This window comes from Mus caroli, unplaced genomic scaffold (genome assembly GCF_978045245.1).
Source record: "Mus caroli unplaced genomic scaffold, Mus_caroli_1 scaffold_11, whole genome shotgun sequence".
Classification (NCBI taxonomy): domain Eukaryota; kingdom Metazoa; phylum Chordata; class Mammalia; order Rodentia; family Muridae; genus Mus; species Mus caroli.
The window spans coordinates 547,530-570,121 of record NW_028227266.1 but is presented as its reverse complement, the minus strand read 5'-3'; the positions used below and the strand labels follow the sequence as shown (position 1 = coordinate 570,121).

The 22,592-nt window shown below is 38.1% G+C and overlaps 1 protein-coding gene across 2 annotated transcripts in view; it reads right to left on the bottom strand.

Annotated features, from left to right (window-relative positions):
• The window catches only part of Gucy1a2 (guanylate cyclase 1 soluble subunit alpha 2), a 303,087-nt gene that overhangs the window by 27,488 nt on the left and 253,007 nt on the right, over positions 1–22,592 (bottom strand). For both annotated transcript variants that reach the window (XM_085844383.1, XM_085844384.1), the window contains one exon: positions 16,162–16,316. In XM_085844383.1, coding sequence (XP_085700509.1) covers positions 16,162–16,316 — 155 coding nt within the window. The remainder of the gene's footprint in view (positions 1–16,161; positions 16,317–22,592) is intronic.

Genomic DNA, 22,592 nt, shown 5'->3' with positions numbered 1-22,592 from the left:
TCTCTGGTGGAATTTTTAGGGTCCCTTATATATACTATCATATCATCTGCAAAAAGTGATATTTTGACTTCATCTTTTCCAATTTGTATCCATTTGATCTCCTTTTGTTGTCGAATTGCTCTGGCTAGGACTTCAAGTACAATGTTGAATAGGTATGGAGAAAGTGGACAGCCTTGTCTAGTCCCTGATTTTAGAGGGATTGCTTCAAGCTTCTCACCATTTACTTTGATGTTGGCTACTGGTTTGCTGTAGATTGCTTTTATCATGTTTAGGTATGGGCCTTGAATTCCTGATCTTTCCAAGACTTTTATCATGAATGGGTGTTGGATCTTGTCAAATGCTTTTTCCGCATCTAACGAGATGACCATGTGGTTTTTGTCTTTGAGTTTGTTTATATACTGGATTACGTTGATGGATTTCCGTATATTGAACCATCCCTGCATCCCTGGGATGAAACCTACTTGGTCAGGATGGATGATTGTTTTGATGTGTTCTTGGATTCGGTTAGCAAGAACTTTATTGAGGATTTTTGCATCAATATTCATAAGGGATATTGGTCTGAAGTTTTCTATCTTTGTTGGGTCTTTTTGTGGTTTAGGTATCAGAGTAATTGTGGCTTCATAGAATGAGTTGGGTAGAGTACCTTCTGTTTCTATTTTGTGGAATAGTTTGTGAAGAACTGGGATTAGATCTTTGAAGGTCTGATAGAACTCTGCACTAAACCCATCTGGTCCTGGGCTTTTTTTAGTTGGGAGACTATTAATGACTGCTTCTATTTCTTTGGGGGATATAGGGCTGTTTAGATCATTAACCTGATCTTGATTCAACTTTGGTACCTGGTATCTGTCTAGGAACTTCTCCATTTCATCCAGGTTCTCCAGTTTTGTTGAGTATAGCCTTTGGTAGAAGGATCTGATGGTGTTTTGGATGTCTTCAGGATCTGTTGTTATGTCTCCTTTTTCATTTCTGATTTTGTTAATTAGGATGCTTTCCCTGTGCCCTCTAGTGAGTCTGGCTAAGGGTTTATCTATCTTGTTGATTTTCTCAAAGAACCAGCTCCTTGATTGGTTGATTCTTTGAATAGTTTTTCTTGTTTCCACTTGGTTGATTTCACCCCTGAGTTTGATTATTTCCTGCCGTCTACTCCTCTTGGGTGAATTTGCTTCCTTTTGTTCTAGTGCTTTTAGGTGTGTTGTCAAGCTGCTAATGTGTGCTCTCTCTAGTTTCCTTTTGGAGGCACTCAGAGCTATGAGTTTTCCTCTTAGAAATGCTTTCATTGCGTCCCATAAGTTTGGGTATGTTGTGGCTTCATTTTCATTGAACTCTAAAAAGTCCTTAATTTCTTTCTTTATTCCTTCCTTGACCAAGGTATCATTGAGAAGAGTGTTGTTCAGTTTCCACGTGAAGGTTGGCTTTCTATTATTTATTCTGTTATTGAAGATTAGCCTTAGTCCATGGTGATCTGATAGGATGCATGGGACAATTTCAATATTTTTATATCTGTTGAGGCCTGCTTTGTGACCAATTATGTGGTCAATTTTGGAGAAGGTACCATGAGGTGCTGAGAAGAAGGTATATCCTTTTGTTTTAGGATAGAATGTTCTGTAGATATCTGCCAGATCCATTTGATTCATAATTTCTCTTAGTTTCACTGTGTCCCTGTTTAGTTTCTGTTTCCATGATCTGTCCATTGGTGAAAGTGGTGTGTTGAAGTCTCCCACTATTATTGTATGAGGTGCAATGTGTGCTTTGAGCTTTACTAAAGTTTCTTTAATGAATGTGGCTGCCTTTGTATTTGGAGCATAGATATTCAGGATTGATAGTTCCTCTTGGAGGATTTTACCTTTGATGAGTATGAAGTGTCCCTCCCTGTCTTTTTTAATGACTTTGGGTTGGAAGTCAATCTTATCAGATATTAGAATGGCTACTCCAGCTTGTTTCTTCATGCCATTTGCTTGGAAAATTGTTTTCCAGCCTTTCATTCTGAGGTAGTGTCTATCCTTTTCTCTGAGATGAGTTTCCTGTAAGCAGCAAAATGTTGGGTCTTGTTTGTGTAGCCAGTTTGTTAGTCTATGTCTTTTTATCGGGGAGTTGAGTCCATTGATATTAAGAGATATTAAGGAAAAGTAATTGTTGTTTCCTGTTATTTTTGTTGTTAAAGTTGGCATTTTGTTCTTGTGGCTGTCTTCTTTTAGGTTTGTTGAGGGATTACCTTCTTGTTGTTTCTAGGGCGTGGTTCCTGTCCTTGTATTGGTTTTTTTCTGTTATTACCCTTTGAAGGGCTGGATTCGTGGAGAGATAATGTGTGAATTTGGTTTTGTCGTGGAATACTTTGGTTTCTCCATCTATGTTAATTGAGAGTTTGGCTGGGTATAGTAGCCTGGGCTGGAATTTGTGTTCTTTTAGTGTCTGTATAACATCTGTCCAGGATCTTCTGGCTTTCATAGTCTCTGGTGAAAAATCTGGTGTAATTCTGATAGGCTTGCCTTTATATGTTACTTGGCCTTTTTCTCTTACTGCTTTTAGTATTCTATCTTTATTTAGAGCATTTGTTGCTCTGATTATTATGTGTCGGGAGGTATTTCTTTTCTGGTCCAGTCTATTTGGAGTTCTGTAGGCTTCTTGTATGTTCATGGGCATCTCTTTCTTTAGATTTGGGAAGTTTTCTTCTATAATTTTGTTGAAGATGTTTGCTGGTCCTTTGAGTTGAAAATCTTCATTCTCATCCACTCCTATTATCCGTAGGTTTGGTCTTCTCATTGCGTCCTGTATTTCTTGGATGTTTTGAGTTAGGATCTTTTTGCATTTTACATTTTCCTTGATTGTTGTGCCGATGTTCTCTATGGAATCTTCTGCACCTGAGATTCTCTCTTCCATCTCTTGTATTCTGTTGCTGATGCTTGTATCTATGGTTCCAGATTTCTTTCCTAGGGTTTCTATCTCCAGTGTTGCCTCATTTTGGGTTTTCTTTATTGTATCTACTTCCCTTTTTAGGTCTAGTATGGTTTTGTTCATTTCCATCATCTGTTTGGATGTGTTTTCCTGTTTTTCTGTAAGGACTTCTACCTGTTTGATTATGTTATCGTGTTTTTCTTTAAGGATTTGTAACTCTTTAGCAGTGTTCTCCTGAAATTCTTTGAGGGATTTTTGTGCTTCCTCTTTATTGTCTTCTGCCTGTTTAGCAGTGTTCTCCTGCATTTCTTTAAGTGTGTTATTAACCTCCTTCTTGAAGTCCTTTATCATCATCAGGAGATATGCTTTTAAATCCGTGTCTAACTTTTCCGGTGTGTTGGGGTGCCCTGGACTGGGCGAAGTGGGGGTGCTGGGTTCTAATGATGGTGGGTGGTCTTGGTTTCTGTTAGTAAGATTATTACGTTTACCTTTCGCCATCTGGTAATCTCTGGGGTTAGTTGTTATCGTTGTCACTGTTTAAAGATTGGAGCAGAAGCTGTGTTCCACTCACCAGCAGTCTCTAAATCCTGCGGCGGGGGTCGTGGGTAGCTGACGGTACCCCGGTGCTGGTCCAGCCGGAAGAGGCCTGTGGTCCTACTCAGGCCGTTTTTCTGCTTCCCTAACTAATGCAGTCTCTGGTCCCGCGTGCAATTGGATTGGAGCAGAAGCTGTATTCCACTCTCCAGAAGACTTAAGATCCTGTGGTGGGTGTTGTGGGTAGCTGGTGAGTGTCAGCCGACCCTGCGCCCCAGCTGCCCAGGTGCTTTTCTGACCGGAAGAGGGTTGTGGCCCTATGTAGGCCGGATTTCTCTCTCCCCAACCAGAGCAGTCTCAGGTCCCGCGTGACTGGACTGGAGCAGAAGCTGTGTTCCACTCACCAGCAGTCCCAAAATCCTGCGGCGGGGGTCGTGGGTAGCTGGCGGGTGTCAGGCAACCCTGTGCTCCCGCTACCCCGGTGCTGATCCTGCTGAATGAGGCCTGTGGCCCTACTCAGGCCGGTTTCTGCTTCCCTAACTAATGCAGTCTCAGGTCCCGCGCAATTGGATTGGAGCAGAAGCTGTGTTCCACTCACCAGCAGTCCCAAAATCCTGCGGCGGGGGTCGTGGGTAGCTGGCGGGTGTCAGGCAACCCTGCGCTCCTGCTACCCCGGCACTGATCCGGCTGGATGAGGCCTGTGGCCCTACTCAGGCCGGTTTCTGCTTCCCTAACTAATGCAGTCTCAGGTCCCGCGTGATTGGATTGGAGCAGAAGCTGTTTTCCACTCACCAGCAGTCCCAAAATCCTGCGGCGGGGGTCGTGGGTAGCTGGCGGGTGTCAGGCAACCCTGTGCTCCTGCTACCCCGGCGCTGATCCAGCTGGATGAGGCCTGTGGCCCTACTCAGGCCGGTTTCTGCTTCCCTAACTAATGCAGTCTCAGGTCCCGCGTGATTGGATTGGAGCAGAAGCTGTTTTCCACTCACTAGCAGTCCCAAAATCCTGCGGCGGGGGTCGTGGGTAGCTGGCGGGTGTCAGGCAACCCTGCTCTCCTGCTACCCCGGCACTGATCCGGCCGGATCAGCAATTTTTTAAGACTAAAGATGAGTTCTGAAGAATGCTGTATTTTATTAAATATTAAAATATACATTCATATAGTATGAATCGCAATAGATTAGTTTTGGAATATCTACTTAATATGACATAATAAAAATAATTCTATATGATGTTATATACAATTTGTCATTGTTTCTAAGAGATAGTTTGCAGACATAAAAATAAGGAGAAATATGAAAGGATACAGATACTTGATTTCATATTAAAAATTTTTATTAAGAACTTTATTTAATTAGGTATTTATTTCATTTACATTTCCAATGCTATCCCAAAAGTCCCCCACACCCTCCCACACCCACTCCCCCAGACACCCACTCCCACTTCTTGGCCCTGGCTTTCCCCAATACTGAGGCATAAGAAAGTTTGCACAATCAATGGGCCTCTCTTTCCACTGATGGCTGACTAGGCCATCTTCTGACACATATGCAGCTAGAGACACGAGCTCCGGGGGTACTGGTTAGTTCATATTGTTGTTCCACCTATAGGGTTGCAAATCCCTTTAGCTCCTTGGTTACTTTCTCTAGCTCCTCCATTAGGGGCCCTGTGATCCATCCAATAGCTGACTGTGAGCATCCACTTATGTGTTTGCAAGGCCCCAGCATAGTCTCACAAGAGACAGTTATATCTGGATCCTTTCAGCAAAATCTTGCTAGTGTATTAAATGGTGTCGGCTTCTGGAAGCTGATTATGGGATGGATCCCCGGATATGGCAGTCTCTAGATGGTTCATCCTTTCGTCTCAGCTCCAAACTTTGTCTCTCTAACTCCTTCCATTGGTGTTTTGTTCCCAATTCTAAGAAGGAAGTATCCATACTATGATGTTCGTTCTTCTTGAGTTTCATGTGTTTAGCAAATTGTATCTTATATCTTGGGTATTCTAAGTTTCTGGGCTAATATCCACTTATCAGTGAGTACATATTGTGTGAGTTCCTTTGTGATTGTGTTACCTCAATCAGGATGATGCCCTCCAACTCCATCCATTTGCCTAGGAATTTCATAAATTCATTCTTTTTAATAGCTGAGTAGTACTCAATTGTGTGAATGTACCACATTTTCTGTATCTATTCCTCTGTTGAGGGACATCTGGGTTCTTTCCAGGTTTTGGCTATTATATATAAGGCTGCTATGAACATATTGGAGCATGTGTCCTTATTACCAGTGGGAACATCTTCTGGATATATGCCTAGGAGAGGTATTGCAGGATCCTCTGGTAGTAATATGACCAATTTTCTGAGGCACCATCAGACTGACTTCCAGAGTGGTTGAACAAGCATGCAATCCCACCAACAATGGAGGAGTGTATCTCTTTCTCCACATCCTTGCCAGCATCTGCTGTCATCTGAATTTTTCATCTTAGCCATTCTGACTGGTGTGAGGTGGAATCTCAGGGTTGTTTTGATTTGCATTTCCCTGATGATAAAGGATGATGAACATTTTTTCAGGTACTTCTCAGCCATTCCATATTCCTCAGGTGAGAATTTTTTGTTTAGCTCTGAGCCCCATTTTTAATGGGGTTATTTGATTTTCTGGAGTCCACCTTCTTGAGTTCTTTATATATATTGGATATTAGTCCTCTATCTGATTTAGGATAGGTAAAGATCCTTTCCTAATCTGTTGGTGGCCTTTTTGTCTTATTGACGGTGTCTTTTGCCTTGCAGAAGCTTTGCAATTTCAAGAAGTACCATTTGTCGATTCTTGATCTTATAACACAAGCCATTGTTGCTCTATTCAGGAATTTTTCCCCTGTGCTCATATCTTCGAGGCTTTTCCCCACTTTCTCCTCTATAAGTTTCACTGTCTCTGGTTTTATGTGGAGTTCCTTGATCCACGTAGGTTTGACCTGAGTACAAGGAGATAGGAATGGATCAATTTGCATTCTTCTACATTATAACCACCAGTTGTGCCAGCACCATTTGTTGAAAATGCTGTGTTTTTTCCACTGGAAGGTTTTAGCTCCCTTGTCAAAGATTAAGTGGCCATAGGGGTGTAGGTTCATTTCTGGGTCTTCAATTCTATTTGATTGGTCTACTTGTCTGTTGCTATACCAGTACCATGCAGTTTTTATCACAATTCCTCTGTAGTGTAAATTTAGGTCAGGCATGGTGATTCCACTGGAGGGTTTTTTTCCTTGAGCAGAGTTTTTGCTATCCTAGGTTTTTTGTTATTCCAGATGAATATGCAGATTGTCCTTTTTAATTCATTGAAGAATTGAGTTGGAATTTTGATGGGAATTGCATTGAATCTGTAGATTGCTTTTGGCAAGATAGCCATTTTTACTATATTGATTCTGCTGATCCATGAGCATGGGAGATCTTTCCATCTTCTGAGATCTTTTTTAATTTCTTTCTTAAGAGACTTGAAGTTCTCATCATACAGATCTTTCACTTCCTTAGTGAGAGTCACACCAAAGTATTTCATATTATTTGTGACTATTGAGAAGGGTATTGTTTACCTAATTTCTTTCTCAGCCTGTTTATCCTTTGTGTAGAGAAAGGTCATTGACTTGTTTGAGTTAATTTTATAGCCAGCTGCTTCACCGAAGCTGTTTATCAGGTTTAGGAGTTCTTTGGTGGAATTTTTAAGGTCACTTATATATACTATCATATCATCTGCAAAAAGTGATATTTTGACTTCTTCCTTTCCAATTTGTATCCCCTTGATCTCCTTTTGTTGTCGAATTGCTCTGGCTAGGACTTCAAGTACAATGTTGAATAGGTAGGGAGAAAGTAGGCAACTTAGTCTAGTCCCTGATCTTAGTGGGATTGCTTCCAGCTTCTCACCATTTACTTCGATGTTGGCTACTGGTTTGCTGTAGATTGCTTTTATCATGTTTAGGAATGGGCCTTGAATTCCTGATCTTTCCAAAACTTTTATCATGAATGGGTGTTGGATTTTGTCAAATGCTTTCTCCGCATCTAACGAGATGTTCATGTGGTTTTTGTCTTTGAGTTTGTTTATATAGTGGATTATGTTGTTGGAGTTCCATATATTGAACCATCCCCGCATCCCTGTGATGAAACCTACTTGGTCAGGATGGATGGTTGTTTTGATGTGTTCTTGGATTCGGTTAACAAGAACTTTACTGAGGATTTTTGCATCGATATTTATAAGGGAAATTGGTCTGAAATTCTCTATCTTTGTAGGGTCTTTTTGTGGTTTAGGTATCAGAGTAATTGTGGCTTCATAGAATGAGTTGGGTAGAGTACATTCTGCTTCTATTTTGCGGAATAGTTTGTGAAGAACTGGGATTAGATCTTCTTTAAAGGTCTGATAGAACTCTGCACTAAACCCATCTGGTCCTGGACATTTTTTGGTTGGGAGGCTATTAATGACTGCTTCTATTTCTTTAGGGGATATAGGACTTTTTAGATCATTAACCTGATCTTGATTTAACTTTGGTACCTGGTATCTGTCTAGAAACTTGTCCATTTCATCCAGATTCTCCAGTTTTTTGAGTATAGCCTTTTGTAGAAGGATCTGATGGTGTTTTGGATTTTTTCAGGATCTGTTGTTATGTCTCCCTTTTCATTTCTGATTTTGTTAATTAGGATGCTTTCCCTGTGCCCTCTAGTGAGTCTGGCTAAGGGTTTATCTATCTTGTTGATTTTCTCAAAGAACCAGCTCCTCATTTGGTTGATCCCTTGAATAGTTATTGGTTCCACTTGGTTGATTTTGCCCCTGAGTTTGATTATTTCCTGCTGTCTACTCCTCTTGGGTGAATTTGCTTCCTTTTGTTCTAGAGCTTTTAGGTGTGTTGTCAAGCTGCTAGTGTGTGCTCTCTCTAGTTTCTTTTTGGAGGCACTCAGAGGTATGAGTTTTCCTCTTAGAAATAAGAAATGCTTTCATTGTGTCCCATAAGTTTGGATATGTTGTGGCTTCATTTTCATTAAACTCTAAAAAGTTCTTAATTTCTTTCTTTATTCCTTCCTTGAACAAGGTATCATTGAGAAGAGTGTTGTTCAGTTTCCACGTGAATGTTGGCTTTCTATTATTTATTTTGTTATTGAAGATCAGCCTTACTCCATGGTGATCTAATAGGATGGATGGGACAATTTCAATATTTTTGGATCTGTTGAGGCTTGTTTTGTGACCAATTATGTGGTCAATTTTGGAAAAGGTACCATGAGGTGCTGAGAAGAAGGTATATCCTTTTGTCTTAGGATAAAATGTTCTGTAGATGTGTGTTATATCCATTCGTTTCATAAGTTCTGTTAGCTTCACTGTGTCCCTATTCAGTTTCTGTTTCCATGACCTGTCCATTGGTAAAAGTGGTGTGTTGAAGTCTCCCACTATTATTGTGTGAGGTACAATGTGTGCTTTGAACTTTACTAAAGTGTCTTTATTGAATGTGGCTTCCCTTGTATTTGGAGCATAGATATTCAGAATTGAGAGTTCCTTTTGGAAGATTTTATCTTTGATAAGTATGAAGTGCCCCTCCTTGTCTCTTTTTATGACTTAGGGTTGGAAGTCGATTTTATTAGATATTAGAACGGCTACTTCAGCTTGTTTCTTAAGATCATTTGCTTGGAAAATTGTTTTCCAGCCTTTCATTCTGAGGTAATGTCTGTCTTTTTCCCTGAGATGGGTTTCCTCTAAGCAGCAAAATATCGGGTTCTGTTTGTGTAGCCAATCTGTTAGTCTATGTCTTTTTATTGGAGAGTTGAGTCCATTGATATTAAGAAATATTAAGGAAAAGTAATTGATGCTTCCTATTATTTTTTGATGTTAAATTTGGCATTCTGTTCTGTGGCTGTCTTCTTTTAGGTTTGTTGAAGGATTACTTTCTTGCTTTTTCTAGGACATGGTTTCTGTCCTTGTATTGGTTTTTTTCTGTTATTATCCTTTGAAGGGTTGGATTCGTGGAAAGATAATGTGTAAATTTGATTCTGTCATGGAATACTTTGGTTTCTCCATCTATGGTAATTGAAAGTTTGGCTGGGTATAGTAGTCTGGGCTGGCATTTGTGTTCTCTTAGTGTCTGTATAACATCTGTCCAGGCTCTTCTGGCTTTCATAGTCTCTGGTGAAAAATCTGGAATAATGCTGATAGGCTTGCCTTTATATGTTACTTGACCTTTTTCCCTTACTGCTTTTAATATTCCATCTTTATTTAGTGCATTTGTTGTTTTGGTTATTATGTGTCAGGAGCAATTTCTTTCCTGGTTCAGTCTATTTGCTTCTTGTATGTTCATGGGCATCTCTTTCTTTAGGTTTGGGGACTTTTCTTTTCTAATTTTGTTGAAGATATTTGCTGGCCCTTTGAGTTGAAAATCTTCATTCTCATCTACTCCTATTATCCGTAGGTTTGGTCTTCTCATTGTGTCCTGGATTTCCTGGATGTTTTGAGTTAGGATCTTTTTGCGTTTTACATTTTCCTTGATTGCTGTGCCGATGTTCTCTAAGGAATCTTCTGCACCCGAGATTCTCTCTTCCATCTCGTGTATTCTGTTGCTGATGCTCGCATCTATGGTTCCAGATTTCTTTCCTAGGGTTTCTATCTCCAGTGTTGCCTCACTTTGGGTTTTCTTTATTGTGTCTACTTCTCTTTTTAGGTCTAATATGGTTTTGTTCATTTCCATCACCTGTTTGGATGTGTTTTCCTGTTTTTCTATAAGGACTTGCAACTCTTTAGCAGTGTTCTCCTGTATTTCTTTAAGCGAGTTATTAAAGACTTTCTTGATGTCTTCTACCATCATCGTGAGATATGCCTTTAAATCTAGCTCTAGGTTTTCGGGTGTGTTGGGGTGCCCTGGACTGACTGAGGTTGGAGTGCTGGGTTCTGATGATGGTGAGTGGTGTTGGTTTCTGTTAGTAAGATTCTTACGTCTACCTTTCACCATGTGGTACACTCTGGAGTCAGTTATTCTCTACCAGCAGACCTGGGAGACTAGCTCTCTCCCGAGTTTCAGTGGTCAGCGCACTCTTAGCAGGCAGGTTCTCCTCTTTCAGGGAAGGTGCACAGATATGTGGCATTCAGACTTTCCTCTGGCAGAAGATGAAGGCCCCAAACAGGATCTTTCCCAAAAGCTGTTAGCTTCTGTAGTTCATACTCTCACCTGTACAGAGTAGTCTCGGTGGAGTCCGGGAACCAAGATGTCTCCCGCAGATTCTCAGGCAAAGCTCTCCCAGGACAGGCGGATACCTCTCCTCTGGTAGGGAAGGTGCCCAGATGTCTGGAGCCCAAAAAGGGGGCTGCCTTAGAAGCTCTGTGTCTCCAGCCTGTCCCAGAAGCTGTTAGCTTCTGTAGTCTACACTCTCATCTGTCAAAGTAAGAACTTTAAAAGAGAAAATAATTTCTAACACATTGCTATGGACTAGGTAAATAGATATAGGTTCCCAGAGCAATCCTAGTGTTGAATAGGTACCACAGCCTGTCAGTAAATTTGTTCATCTTTTATTCCCACTAGCATGATCTCAGCTTATGACCTTAAGTCTGTAACTTCTCTTGTCAATTAATTATAGTAGTCCCTTCCTACCTATTGTTCAATATCACTTGATATTTTTGTGTTTCTAAGTTAAAGAAAACCCTTTTGTGCATTTCTGATATTATGCAATATTTTCTAAGTCATCTAATATAAAAAATAAATGTTCAGTCTCTCCAAAAATGAAAAATATAACTTTTGAGTATGTATTTTAATTTTGATTTTAGACTTATATACATGTTGGTAAGGTAGTATAGAGGGTCCTCCTATATATTTTACTCAGTTTACCCTTATAAGTGAAGGACTATCATCTAAACGAATAAATTATTTTTTATATTATAAATCAAATAAAAAACTATTAAGATTCACCTGTCTTTCCACTGATTGCTGTTTTTTTTTTATTTTTCAGTATTTTGTAAAAACAAAACAAAAATCAAAATGTGCCAAATACATCATCGTGATGAAGAGAAAACAGAAACTCAGAACAAATGGCTAACTGAGGTGCGCATATGCATATCAAAGTGTATGTTCCAGGCTTACATGAAGCTCTTCTTTGCTTTTCTCATCATGCCCCCATTCTAAATTTTTCCAGTTCATAGCTTTCCAGTCCCAGCTTCTCATTCCTATATAACCCTGCTGTTTCAGTCATGTGCTACCTTGGCTTTCTCCTGGTCTCTCCTTTTGGCTTTCTCTCTCTTGTCTTTCTCTCTTGGTCTGTACTTTTCTCTTGACCGATTCTTGCCCCATTCTCTTTTATCTTTCTCTTGCTCCTCTTTGGTCTTCCTCACTCACACCAATTCATGTACCCTATCCTCTCATGTCCAGGTTTAATCTGGTGGTCATGTTTAGTCTAATACATTTTCCCCTTGCTCTGTAGTTTTCCAGATGCCACTGAATAGACTCTTCCTCATACCTATAATATAAGCTTTGCACTTAAACATACCCTGGAATAGTAATATCTTCATCTCATACAAAATCATTTGACTTTGTAAATTACCCAGGTTCATAAACACAAAATAAAGTCAGCCTCATAGTCTCTTTTTTTTTTTTGGCCATTCTTTTCTTTAGTCTATTAATAGTTGTTGGACATGTTGAAAATGGTCATGAGGTTATATAAAAGAAATCCCAGGAAAATTCACTTGTGCATATATATGGAAAATGTTTTAGGAAACTTCAAAATATATTATCCAAGACTCACTGGAAGCTTTCCAGTTGAGGACATTTTTCCTCAACCTGAATAGTTTTTTTGTTTGTTTGTTTGTTTGTTCGGTTTTGGTTTTGGTTTCTTTTTTTTTTTTAACTTTTGTTCTGCCTTAGATTTCTAAGGTGTATTTTATTTGAAATTTTTGCACAGCCATTAACTGTTTAAACTTTACTTTGCTATTTGGATTTTGAATCAAAATATGAACATGTAAACCTTTTAATTTATTGGGGACAAGAAAGTCGATCAGTAGATAGTGATTGTCTCCCAAGTACAAGCAACCAAGTTTGGATCTCGGCATGAAGGAGAAAAGGAAGAAGAAGAAGAAGAAGAAGAAGAAGAAGAAGAAGAAGAAGAAGAAGAAGAAGAAGAAGAAGAAGAAGGAGGAGGAGGAGGAGGAGGAGGAGGAGGAGGAGGAGGAGGAGGAGGAGGAGGAGGAGGAGTGGAAGGGGAAGGGGAGGAGGAGGTAGAGGAGGGGAAGGGGAGGAGGAGGAGGAGGAGGAGGAGGAGTGGAAGGGGAAGGGGAGGAGGAGGTAGAGGAGGGGAAGGGGAGGAGGAAGAGGAGGAGGAAGATAGTAGTAGTAATAGCAGTAGTAGTCTGGATACAATAGCATAGCACACATATTTATTCCCAGAGCCAAGAAGGTCAAAACAGGAGGATCCTTAGACACTTCCATTATCAGTAAGTTTATTCTAACCCAAAGACAAAAATGAAATGAAATCATATAGGAATTAATGGATTGCTAGCTCTGTCTGGGGTCATTGCTATCTTGGCCAAATTATCAAGTTCATTTCCCCCATTAGAATTTCCATAAGAAGTCAATATACACATTATTTAATATAGTTAAACATTTGCAAAACATGAGAATAGGATGAAGGAGTAAGATGATATTCTTCCTAATGGGAAAAGCATTCAATAATATGTCTGTCAGGTTCCAAATAATCAGAGAATAATTTATGAGCACCACAGTAAATCCCAAATGATTAAGTTTTGAAATAGGTATTCATTTTAAAGTTGAGAAAACGTTTGCCCAAGGAAACTTCCTTGCTAAGTTTTACATAGACATCAAGTTTTAGAGCCAAGATGCTCACTGAGGCATTTAGCTCTGAGCTCAGAAACTTATACACTGACTTCTATGACCCATGGACAGTGCTATAGGTAAGACAGAATTGAGGAAGTAGCTTAGTTTTAATAGAAAAAAAGAAGTCATTCACACAGGAGGGAAATGAAGTCACCCAGACACTCTATGAAGCCTAAATATTGACAAGTTGTTGTGATGGTTTTTGTATGCTCAGTCCAGAGAGTGGCATTATTAGAAGTTATGGCCCTGTTGGAATAGGTGTGGCCTTGTTGGAGTAGGTCTGACACTGTGAGTGTAGGCTTTATGACCATTACCATTCTAGCTGCCCAGAAGCCAGTATTCTGCTAACAGCTTTCAGTTGAAGATGTAGAACTCTTCAGCTGTACCATGGCTGCCTGAATGCTACCATGTTTCTGCCTGATGATAATTGACTTAACCTCTGAACCTGTAAGCCAGCCCCAATTAAATGTTGTCCTTATACGAGTTGCCTTGGTTATGGTGTCTGTTCACAGCATTAAAACCCTAACTAAGACAGTTATTAAATGAGAAAAAAAAGAATGCTTAAAAATTAAGGAAAATTTCATATTAAAGCAATTAAAGAGTCTCTACATTTTTAAATTGCATAAAGAAAACAATTCTGTTCAGAATAATCAGTTAATTATTTATGATAATGGAAGGTATACAGAAGCCATCAATATATAAGCAGCTATTTGTGATTTCCAGATGTCTAGACAATTATTTATAATATATATTTTTTCTGTAGATAAGAATGATGGGGAGCAAAGATGAGTGCAAATATATTTATATTAAAAAACAAAACCGTCCAACAAAGACAAAGATAAAACTCAGTAATTTTTAATGTCAACATGTAAAGCTAGCAATAAAAGGCTATAGGCACAAAGGAAATGACCCTCAACATTCCTGTAGGAGATGACTCACCAATGTCAAATAAAGTGAGAATGCAAATCAAAGGTTGAGCTCTGACTTCAAATGTTTGTTCCCATATTCCATCAGTGATTTAAAGATTACAAATCTGATAGTCCTCAGAAGAAGGAACCCTTCCCAGATGCAATTATCAGATCATATGACATATAAAGCACTTTGACTTTTTAAATGATTAGGGAAACAATACCATGAGGAACACAAGTTTTAAGAACTAAAAAAATAGAAAATAAACTGTGCTCAATAAAGGAGAAACACTCTTTTATAATATAAATATCACATTTCACATATCATATGAGAGCTTAATAATAAGTTAGAACTATACAGCTTAGGCTGGATAGATTCTAAAAATATGAAATTTTGCTAAAAGAAGCCAAATTTATTGATAAAATACTATAGTAAAATACCACTTATGTATATTAAACCACACAAAAATTGTTGCTTGAAGAATATTTATCTTTAGAAAATTAATATATAAAAATTGGATTCTGAAATACACCAAAATTATTTGAATGTTTACCAGAGTTAAAGGGAGGGGTAATTTCAAATTAAATATTTTATTACCTTTTATTTTAAAAATAAGTAAAATAAACATGATATTAAGCTAGTGGTTCAATTATGTTCTTCAGAGCCTCCATTACGGACACCCGAAACACAAAGACAGCTGTGGTTAGGGTGCACAAACTCTCTCTGGACAGTGTTTTCAATGCACTGCTTTTGTAACTGAAGTTTCTGAGAAGATATAGATCTACATGGAAAAATTTCAGTAAATTTCCCCTACCTTATCCACTGGATGATTATAATAAATGTATATGTTGATTTCTGCTAAATACATTCCAAACATCCAATTTGCTCATGTCAAGTAATATTAGATGCCCAGAATTATAATAGAAAAACTTTTAAATTTTTAAAAAATTGTCTCTAAAAATATGCCTATATCCCTAGTCTCTTTTTGACTTATATTTAACTTTCAATACCCACTAGCATTCATTTCTGGGAGTCTAGAAGTATGTGTCATTCATTTCAAAGGCTAAATTTCCTCTATTAAGATATGGAATGAACAATTTTTAAATCATTATTTTTCAGTTTTCTGATTTTTTAAATAGTCATATCAACCAAAAATTTCAGTGGTTATTCATTTTTACTTAAGAGTTTTCCAGAGGATATTTAAGTCATCAGAATATTGGCCCTAATTAAAAAGCTTATGTGTCAATGGCTAGCATAAAGCCAAAGCCTCAGTCAGACAAGATGAAAAATTTTCAAACTCGACTTTCTAACTTATTCTGAAGTGAACCATGCTATTAAACATTTATCCTTTTGCTCAACGAGTGTTGTTAGAGTACTTTATATGTCTCAACATTATCAAAATTCTGGGTCTATAATGATAAGCTGAACCAAAAACAGTCTCTGCCAGCATAGAATTTAAAGTCTACTATGGAAGGTGACATACTATGGAAGGCACAAAATAAGTGTGGTTTCAGGAGAAAAAAATGTGTAGCACTGTCAAAAATAACCTTAAGATGAATAGAGTTCAGATTTTATAATGTGTATTCTGTTCCAGGGTTCTTACTTGTATTCCTAATTCAATGATGAGAACCAATGGCTATGTTTTCTTATTCCTTCCATTTTTGCAAACAATGAGAAACATTTTAAATACATTAGATTTTATAGTCCAATGCAGACTGAAGACCTTAAATATTTGCTCTAATGTTTTTTCAGCAGTTACACCACAAAGGGACAAAGACTGTGAAAAATGACATACCTACGTAACTTTCAGTCACCTCAGATTTTCTTACCCACTTTCTTGGAGTGTGAATAACAGTTTATGTTACAGCCACTCTATCTCAGACTGAAAACTACTCATAATCTTTTGAATAGTGACACAATCAAGAAAAGGGACAGAGACTCACAAATGACAAAGTATAATATCATGTGAATGAAGATGCCGAGAGGGAGAAATCAGAGAACACTTACTGGTAAGTAGTTGGGCTGACATTGATACGCCGAGGATGACTTCCAGATTCAAATTTGCTTGCCAGAGTGACATTGTTTCCAAAAAGACAATATCGTGGCATTCGTACTCCGACCACACCAGCCAGCACAGAGCCTGAGTGAATGCCTATCCGCATCTAAAAAAGGAAAAAGAAACTAAGAATACATAATTGTTCCTATTTGACATGTAATTACTTTTTAAGATTTATTTTTAAATTTTTATGTACATGTTTGTTCAGAGTCCAGATTTTTTGGAGCTTAAGTTAAAGATAGTTGTGAGGCAGGGTGCTGGATATCGAACCAGACCTCTGTAGGAATGGTGGTCTTAAGTGTTGAGTCATCTCTCCAATCCTGCCATGAAATAACAACAAAAAACAAAACTGAGTTTAGGCCATCATTCTGGGTCTAATATCTGGCTTATTACAATGTTCAATGAATATGGGCATTTTAGAATAAAAAATAGATTAACTATAAGAACAAAATATATAGTCTTTAAAAATAATTTTACTTTTAACTATGTATATTTATATTTTGTATGCAGGTATCTGTGTCTGTGTATATGTGTCTTTGTATGTGTGTGTGTAGATGAGTACATTCACATGAATGTAGGTGTTCAGAAAGTACAAAGAATATGTTGAGTCCCTGAAGCTGGAGTTAGAGGTAGTTTGAACTGCCTGATATGAGTGCAGGGAACTGAAATCTGGTCTCATGCTTCCATGGCAGTATTCTCTTTTAAATGCTGAGCCATCTCTCTAGGCACACATGTTTTAAATATATATATATATATATATATATATATATATATATAGAGAGAGAGAGAGAGAGAGAGAGAGAGAGAGATTATTTTTTTACACTCCATATTTTATTCCCCCAAATCTACCCTCCAACTTTTCCACATCCCTTACCTCTTCCCCGTTGCAATCCTAGAGTCACAACTCTGACCCATAACTGTTCCTGTCTGAAAGAATTACAGGGATGGAAATGGAGAAGATCCTGAGGAAAAAAAGGTTCAGTGACAGCCCAAAGTGGGATTCAGCTCAAAGGGAGGTCCCAAGGTCCAACACTATTACTGCGGCTATGTAGCCCTCACATAGAGGGGTGACTGCCTTCCAAAACACCCAACAAGCACCAGAAAGAATCAGATGCAGATATTTGCAACCAACCAATGGACAGAAGTAGCTGACCCCTGTTGTTGAATTAGGGAAGGCTGAAAGAAATTGAGGAGAAGGGTGATCCTGTAGGAGGACCAGCAGTCTCAATTAATCTGGACCCCTGAGATCTGGCACACACGTTTTAATTTTCAATTCCATTAATGATTTTGAGATTTCCCCCACTTGGGCATTAGATGGTGCTCGTGATCATTTTACCAAGCAGGGTGGCTCTTTTGTATGAACAATAAGTCCCTCAACAGGAGACATGTCTAAGAGATTTGACTCAATAATGCTTAAGAGTACATTTTGGGAAAATAAAACAAAACAAAACAAAAAAACAAAGTAGCCATAAAAAAATCACTGGTTTGTGTGAAAAATTCAAGCCATTATGAAACTACAAATAAAGCACTAAGCAATCCATAAGTTCCAAGGTCCCAATGGTGTGCCTCAAGATGTTCTCAGACACAGAGGATAAATGCTTGTGTTGCATCCATGGCACTTGTCAGCTTTTAAAAAGAGTCCCATCAACATTACATTTAAGTTCTAAATCATTTTGCATGCCTACATGTAACAATGGGTTTTACATTTTTTAAATCCCCTTTTAAGTTTTAAATTATTTTGTGTGCCTACATTTAGCAATGGGTTTCACTTTTTTCCAAAGATTCTTAACATGTTTATAGGATGAATAAATGAATTTTTGAGCAGAAGAATGAATGAAAGGAGTTCCGGTCCTAGCCAAAAATATCATTTTCTCCTTCATCTAAATATAAATTGTATTATATTTTTGACTAGACATCCCATATTCACCCATCTTTGAATCACTCATCAATATTTGTAAATTAAAACCGAGAAGCACTTTTAACAATATATCTTGAATATATGCATTATATCCAACCCAATTTTGACTTGCCGAACTCTTGCAATTTGCAAAACAAACAAACAAACAAACAAAACCTTCACCCTAGATCTCATAAAATTCTATATTTACATTCTCTCAAATATGGCTAGAACATGCCAATTAACAGCTCCCAAAGGAAAAGAACAGTTTGGCAAGAGCCCTATATAATTATTCAGAATGCAAAATTGTACTTAATACTAGGTCAGTCCAGTTCTCATGAAGCCTGTAGTATAAAATAAGATAGCATCAGTAGATTTTTGTGAATCACTACACCCCTGGTGATAGTGTCTGAACAGGTCCTGTAGATAAAAACAAGTTGCATGAAGAAGTTGTCTACATGCCTATGGTTTCTACTTTGGTTATAATGCCAACGTGCACCATATTTTCATGGAATGCACTCTATGATAGGCTGACTGAGAAAGAGAAGATTGAAGCCTGTTTTACTAATTGTTCTTCACATTACACAGGTACCAACCAGAAGTGGCTGCAGCAATACCCCTTTGTGGGATAACCCCAAATGACACCAGTAAACAAATATCCTCACAATGTGCAGAACTTCAGATAGTATACACAGCCATACATTTTGTTTGGAAGAAGAAATGGTTAAATTTGCAATTGTTCACTGACTCGTGGGCTGTAGCCAGTGGACTGGCTGTTTAGTCAGTGATAAGATGTCAGAGACCAACCCGTGAGAAAGTGATCCCTTCGAAATCTCCTTAACAAGTCAAAGGGCCTTATGCTAAGAGCTGGTTGCCACCCTTTTCCTCTTTATTCCCTTCCTAACACCTAAGGCTGTAAAATTTGAATAACAGTCCCCTCTTCCCTATCTCTTCCTGAGTTCCCAAAACATCCAAGGACATGAGCTTTGCCTGAGCCCAGCTTGACTCCCAAGGCTGTTGAGGGGGATCAAGGTTCCAGAGATAAGATGCAAAGTACCTGCTGCTTGGCGCCCAACTTCAGCCCCCAAGTCAGCAGTTGTCCTTGTTCTTTGTATAACTCTCCCTCGACCCCTCCCCTATTTCCCGCGATGTATGCTTTAAAAAGAAAGCACCTCAGCTTAATAAACGAGACCTTGATAGGTTCAATCTACTTGGTCCTCCGGCTCTCTTTCTTTTCCTCCGATTTCCTTCCAGGTTCGCGGTCCCCCTCGCACCCACGAATAACTGAATCCCGCGGGACGGGATAATAAGTAAAAGCATGATTGGAATATTGGTGAGAATGAAATCTCTTAAAGATGTATGTGGATATATCTCTAAACGGGCAAAGTATGTGAAGATATTTGTGTCCTGAGAAGTTTAATAAACAAGTGGACATGATGCCCCATTATGTGGACGTCAGCCTTTTTAGCAAACCATTCCTTTCTTTTGTTCCATGGACCCATGAACAAAGTAGCCATAGAGGCAGAGATGGGGGTTATGCATTGACTTGGCAACATAGACTTGCACTCACCAAAGCTGATCTGGTTACATCTGCTGGTTATCTGGCAACATCAGAGATCAAAAATGAGCCCTAAGTATGGCATGGTTTCTGAGGAGATCAAGCAGCAACATGGTAGGAGGATGACTACATTGAACCACTTCCTCTATGGTAATTACAATACTTTGTCCTTACTAGAGTATACTCATTCTGGTTATGGATCTGCCTTTCCTGAGTGTAATGTTTCTGCCAAAGCCATCATACATGAACTTACCTAATGTCTTATCCACAGTAATGTTATTCCACACAGTATTGGTTCTAATATTGGAACTAACTTCACAGTTAGAAAACTGAGACATTGGACCCATGGATATCATGAAACAGCTTGCCTGAGAGAGGGATAGAATGGGCTTCTGAAGTCACAATCAGAGTGACAAATAGGTGGCTGCACCTTAAAGGAGTGCAGCAAGATTCTCAAGAAGATAGTATATGATTTGAATCAGGATCCAATAGGTATAGTTTATCCCATAGACAGAATCCCTGGATGCAGGAATTAAGAGGTGAGAAAGAGAATAGTTCCACTCACCATCACTCCTAGTGACCCACTAGAAAAAGTCATTGTGAAACTAGAACAACTGATCCAAGCAGGGGAACAAAGAACACAGATCCTTAAGCAATGAAAGTATGGATCACTCCTCCAGGGAATGAGCCAAGGCCTGCTAAGGTGCTTTTTGAGGGAGGAGGAAACACAGAATGGGAAATATAGGTATAAACATCAGCTAAGACTGTGTGACCATTGCAGAAAGAAGGATTATAAGTGACTAGAGGGTATCTGTTGTGCAAAGAATGTGCTTGGACAGATATTTATGTTTTTTCCCTCAATTTCTTTATCATGAGATGTAACATCAATTAAAACAATATCAGGGTTATCATATTTAAGTTCAAAATACAAAAAGAATGGCACTCAAGGAACATTGTTGCCTATTCTAAATTCATAATGTACTTGTGGTTGTAATAGGGATAGTCATGTCATGTTAGGCATAGTTATGACCTGGTTAAATATATAGTATGTTTGCAATTGTTTCTGGCATAATTATACTATAGTAACTGTAATTATAATAATGTTATTGTTTCATTTGGAAATTAAACATGTTAATGTGTATCATTAAGGTGATATAATTTTATGTCAACTTGACAAGTATTGGACTTGTGATGGCTATTCTTAGTTGTCAATTTGATTACATCTGGAATTATCTAAAATTCAAAAATGGCTGGGCATACCTGCTGTTGATTTCCTGCTTAAGTAGATCCTTTGAAGTAGGAAGATAGATTTCTAATATGTATCTTTGAGATGGAAAGACACATTTCTAATCTGGGATAAAGTTTCTCCTGTAAGGCTATATAAAGGACATTGAAGAGGGCAGCTCTCTCTCTTTGCTTGTCCATGCTAGCAAATCCATTTCCTTCATTGACATTAAATTATACTTCTTTGAGATTTCAATGTATACTGAAGACCAGGTGAAAACTTGTGTTCAGCCTTCTGGACTGAATAAATACTGGATTTTGGACCTTGTACACATAGGCATTCATTATTTGATCTGCTGAACAACAGTCTGTAGTCATTCAAATTAATTAATGTATATATATGTATATACACACATACATATGTAATTATACATATATATTTGTGTATGTCAAATTCTCAACATTTCATGAGAAATGTAAATATCCCTAGTACAAATAGTGTTCAGTATTTTTCTCATCTGATGTTTATGGACTGTACTCTTCATGTACTGTCTCTTCTATATAGTTGTGATCTTCTGGGCAAACAAAGATAACAACTGCTTTACTCATTTTTCTACGAAGATATATTAGGTAATTTTTAACACAGTAGTTTCCAGTTACTTACACTAAATATACTTTTAAACCATTTAAAAATATTTGAATATACATATTCTAAATAAGAAATTTAAAAATTATTTTGTACTTATCAAACATTCCTCTTTAAAAGGGAGTATCATGAACAAATAATTTAATAAAGTATATTTTCCAGACATGTCTCTAAAGTAGTCTCCATTACATTCTTGCTATTCTACTAACTCTACCAAGTCAAAATCATCTGCAGAATAACTTCTTTTGACCTGAAGAGAGGAAACAAGCTAACTCAGGTGCAATAATAGTATAGGGCCACTGAACTTGCACCATGGAATCATGTGAGCAGATTGCTTGCATTTGTTTCAGAACTGGACACTGGGACCTGGAACACAACAGAGAGTGTCCAGGACAGAGAGTGGATCCTAGTTATGCCAGCAGTCTTGACACAGCTATGGCATAATGAATTTGCCATCACCAGAATTCATTCTGAACACTCAAGAGACCAAACCCTCCTATTTTTCAGGCCAAAAGGAATAAAAATCATGTCAGATTTGTTATTTTGGGTTCCTTTTAATGTAGTCACATAGGCACACCTATAAAATTGATTTATTTATTACAACTTAATTACAAGAAATTCCTTCTGACCTAATTATCACTATCCTGCTCAGCCCTATCTCACTCCCTGGTGTCACCTGCCTAATGTGTTGAAAAATCTGGCAAGACAGAGAAGTGCCTTTAATGTCCTTGTGTTCCTGGTCACCAGGAGTCTATATTCTCCACATTAAAATTTGTTTTGATTTAGCTAAGAGTAGCATCAAAATATAACTCAAGCTATGGGCAAGTATCACTTTATAACATAGAGAAACATTCTTGAATATGTAATTATGTGTTTGTCACAATACTAATAAAAAGAATGCTCCCTTCAATAGGAGGTGATAATATTTCATGACTTCGTAGACAAACAGACATTGTAAAATCTGCTTCATAATATTAAGAGCTAGTTGATTTGTTCATGCTTAATTAAATATCTGAATCCTTGGTAACCATTATACTGGCAGCAGTAGACTTAGTAT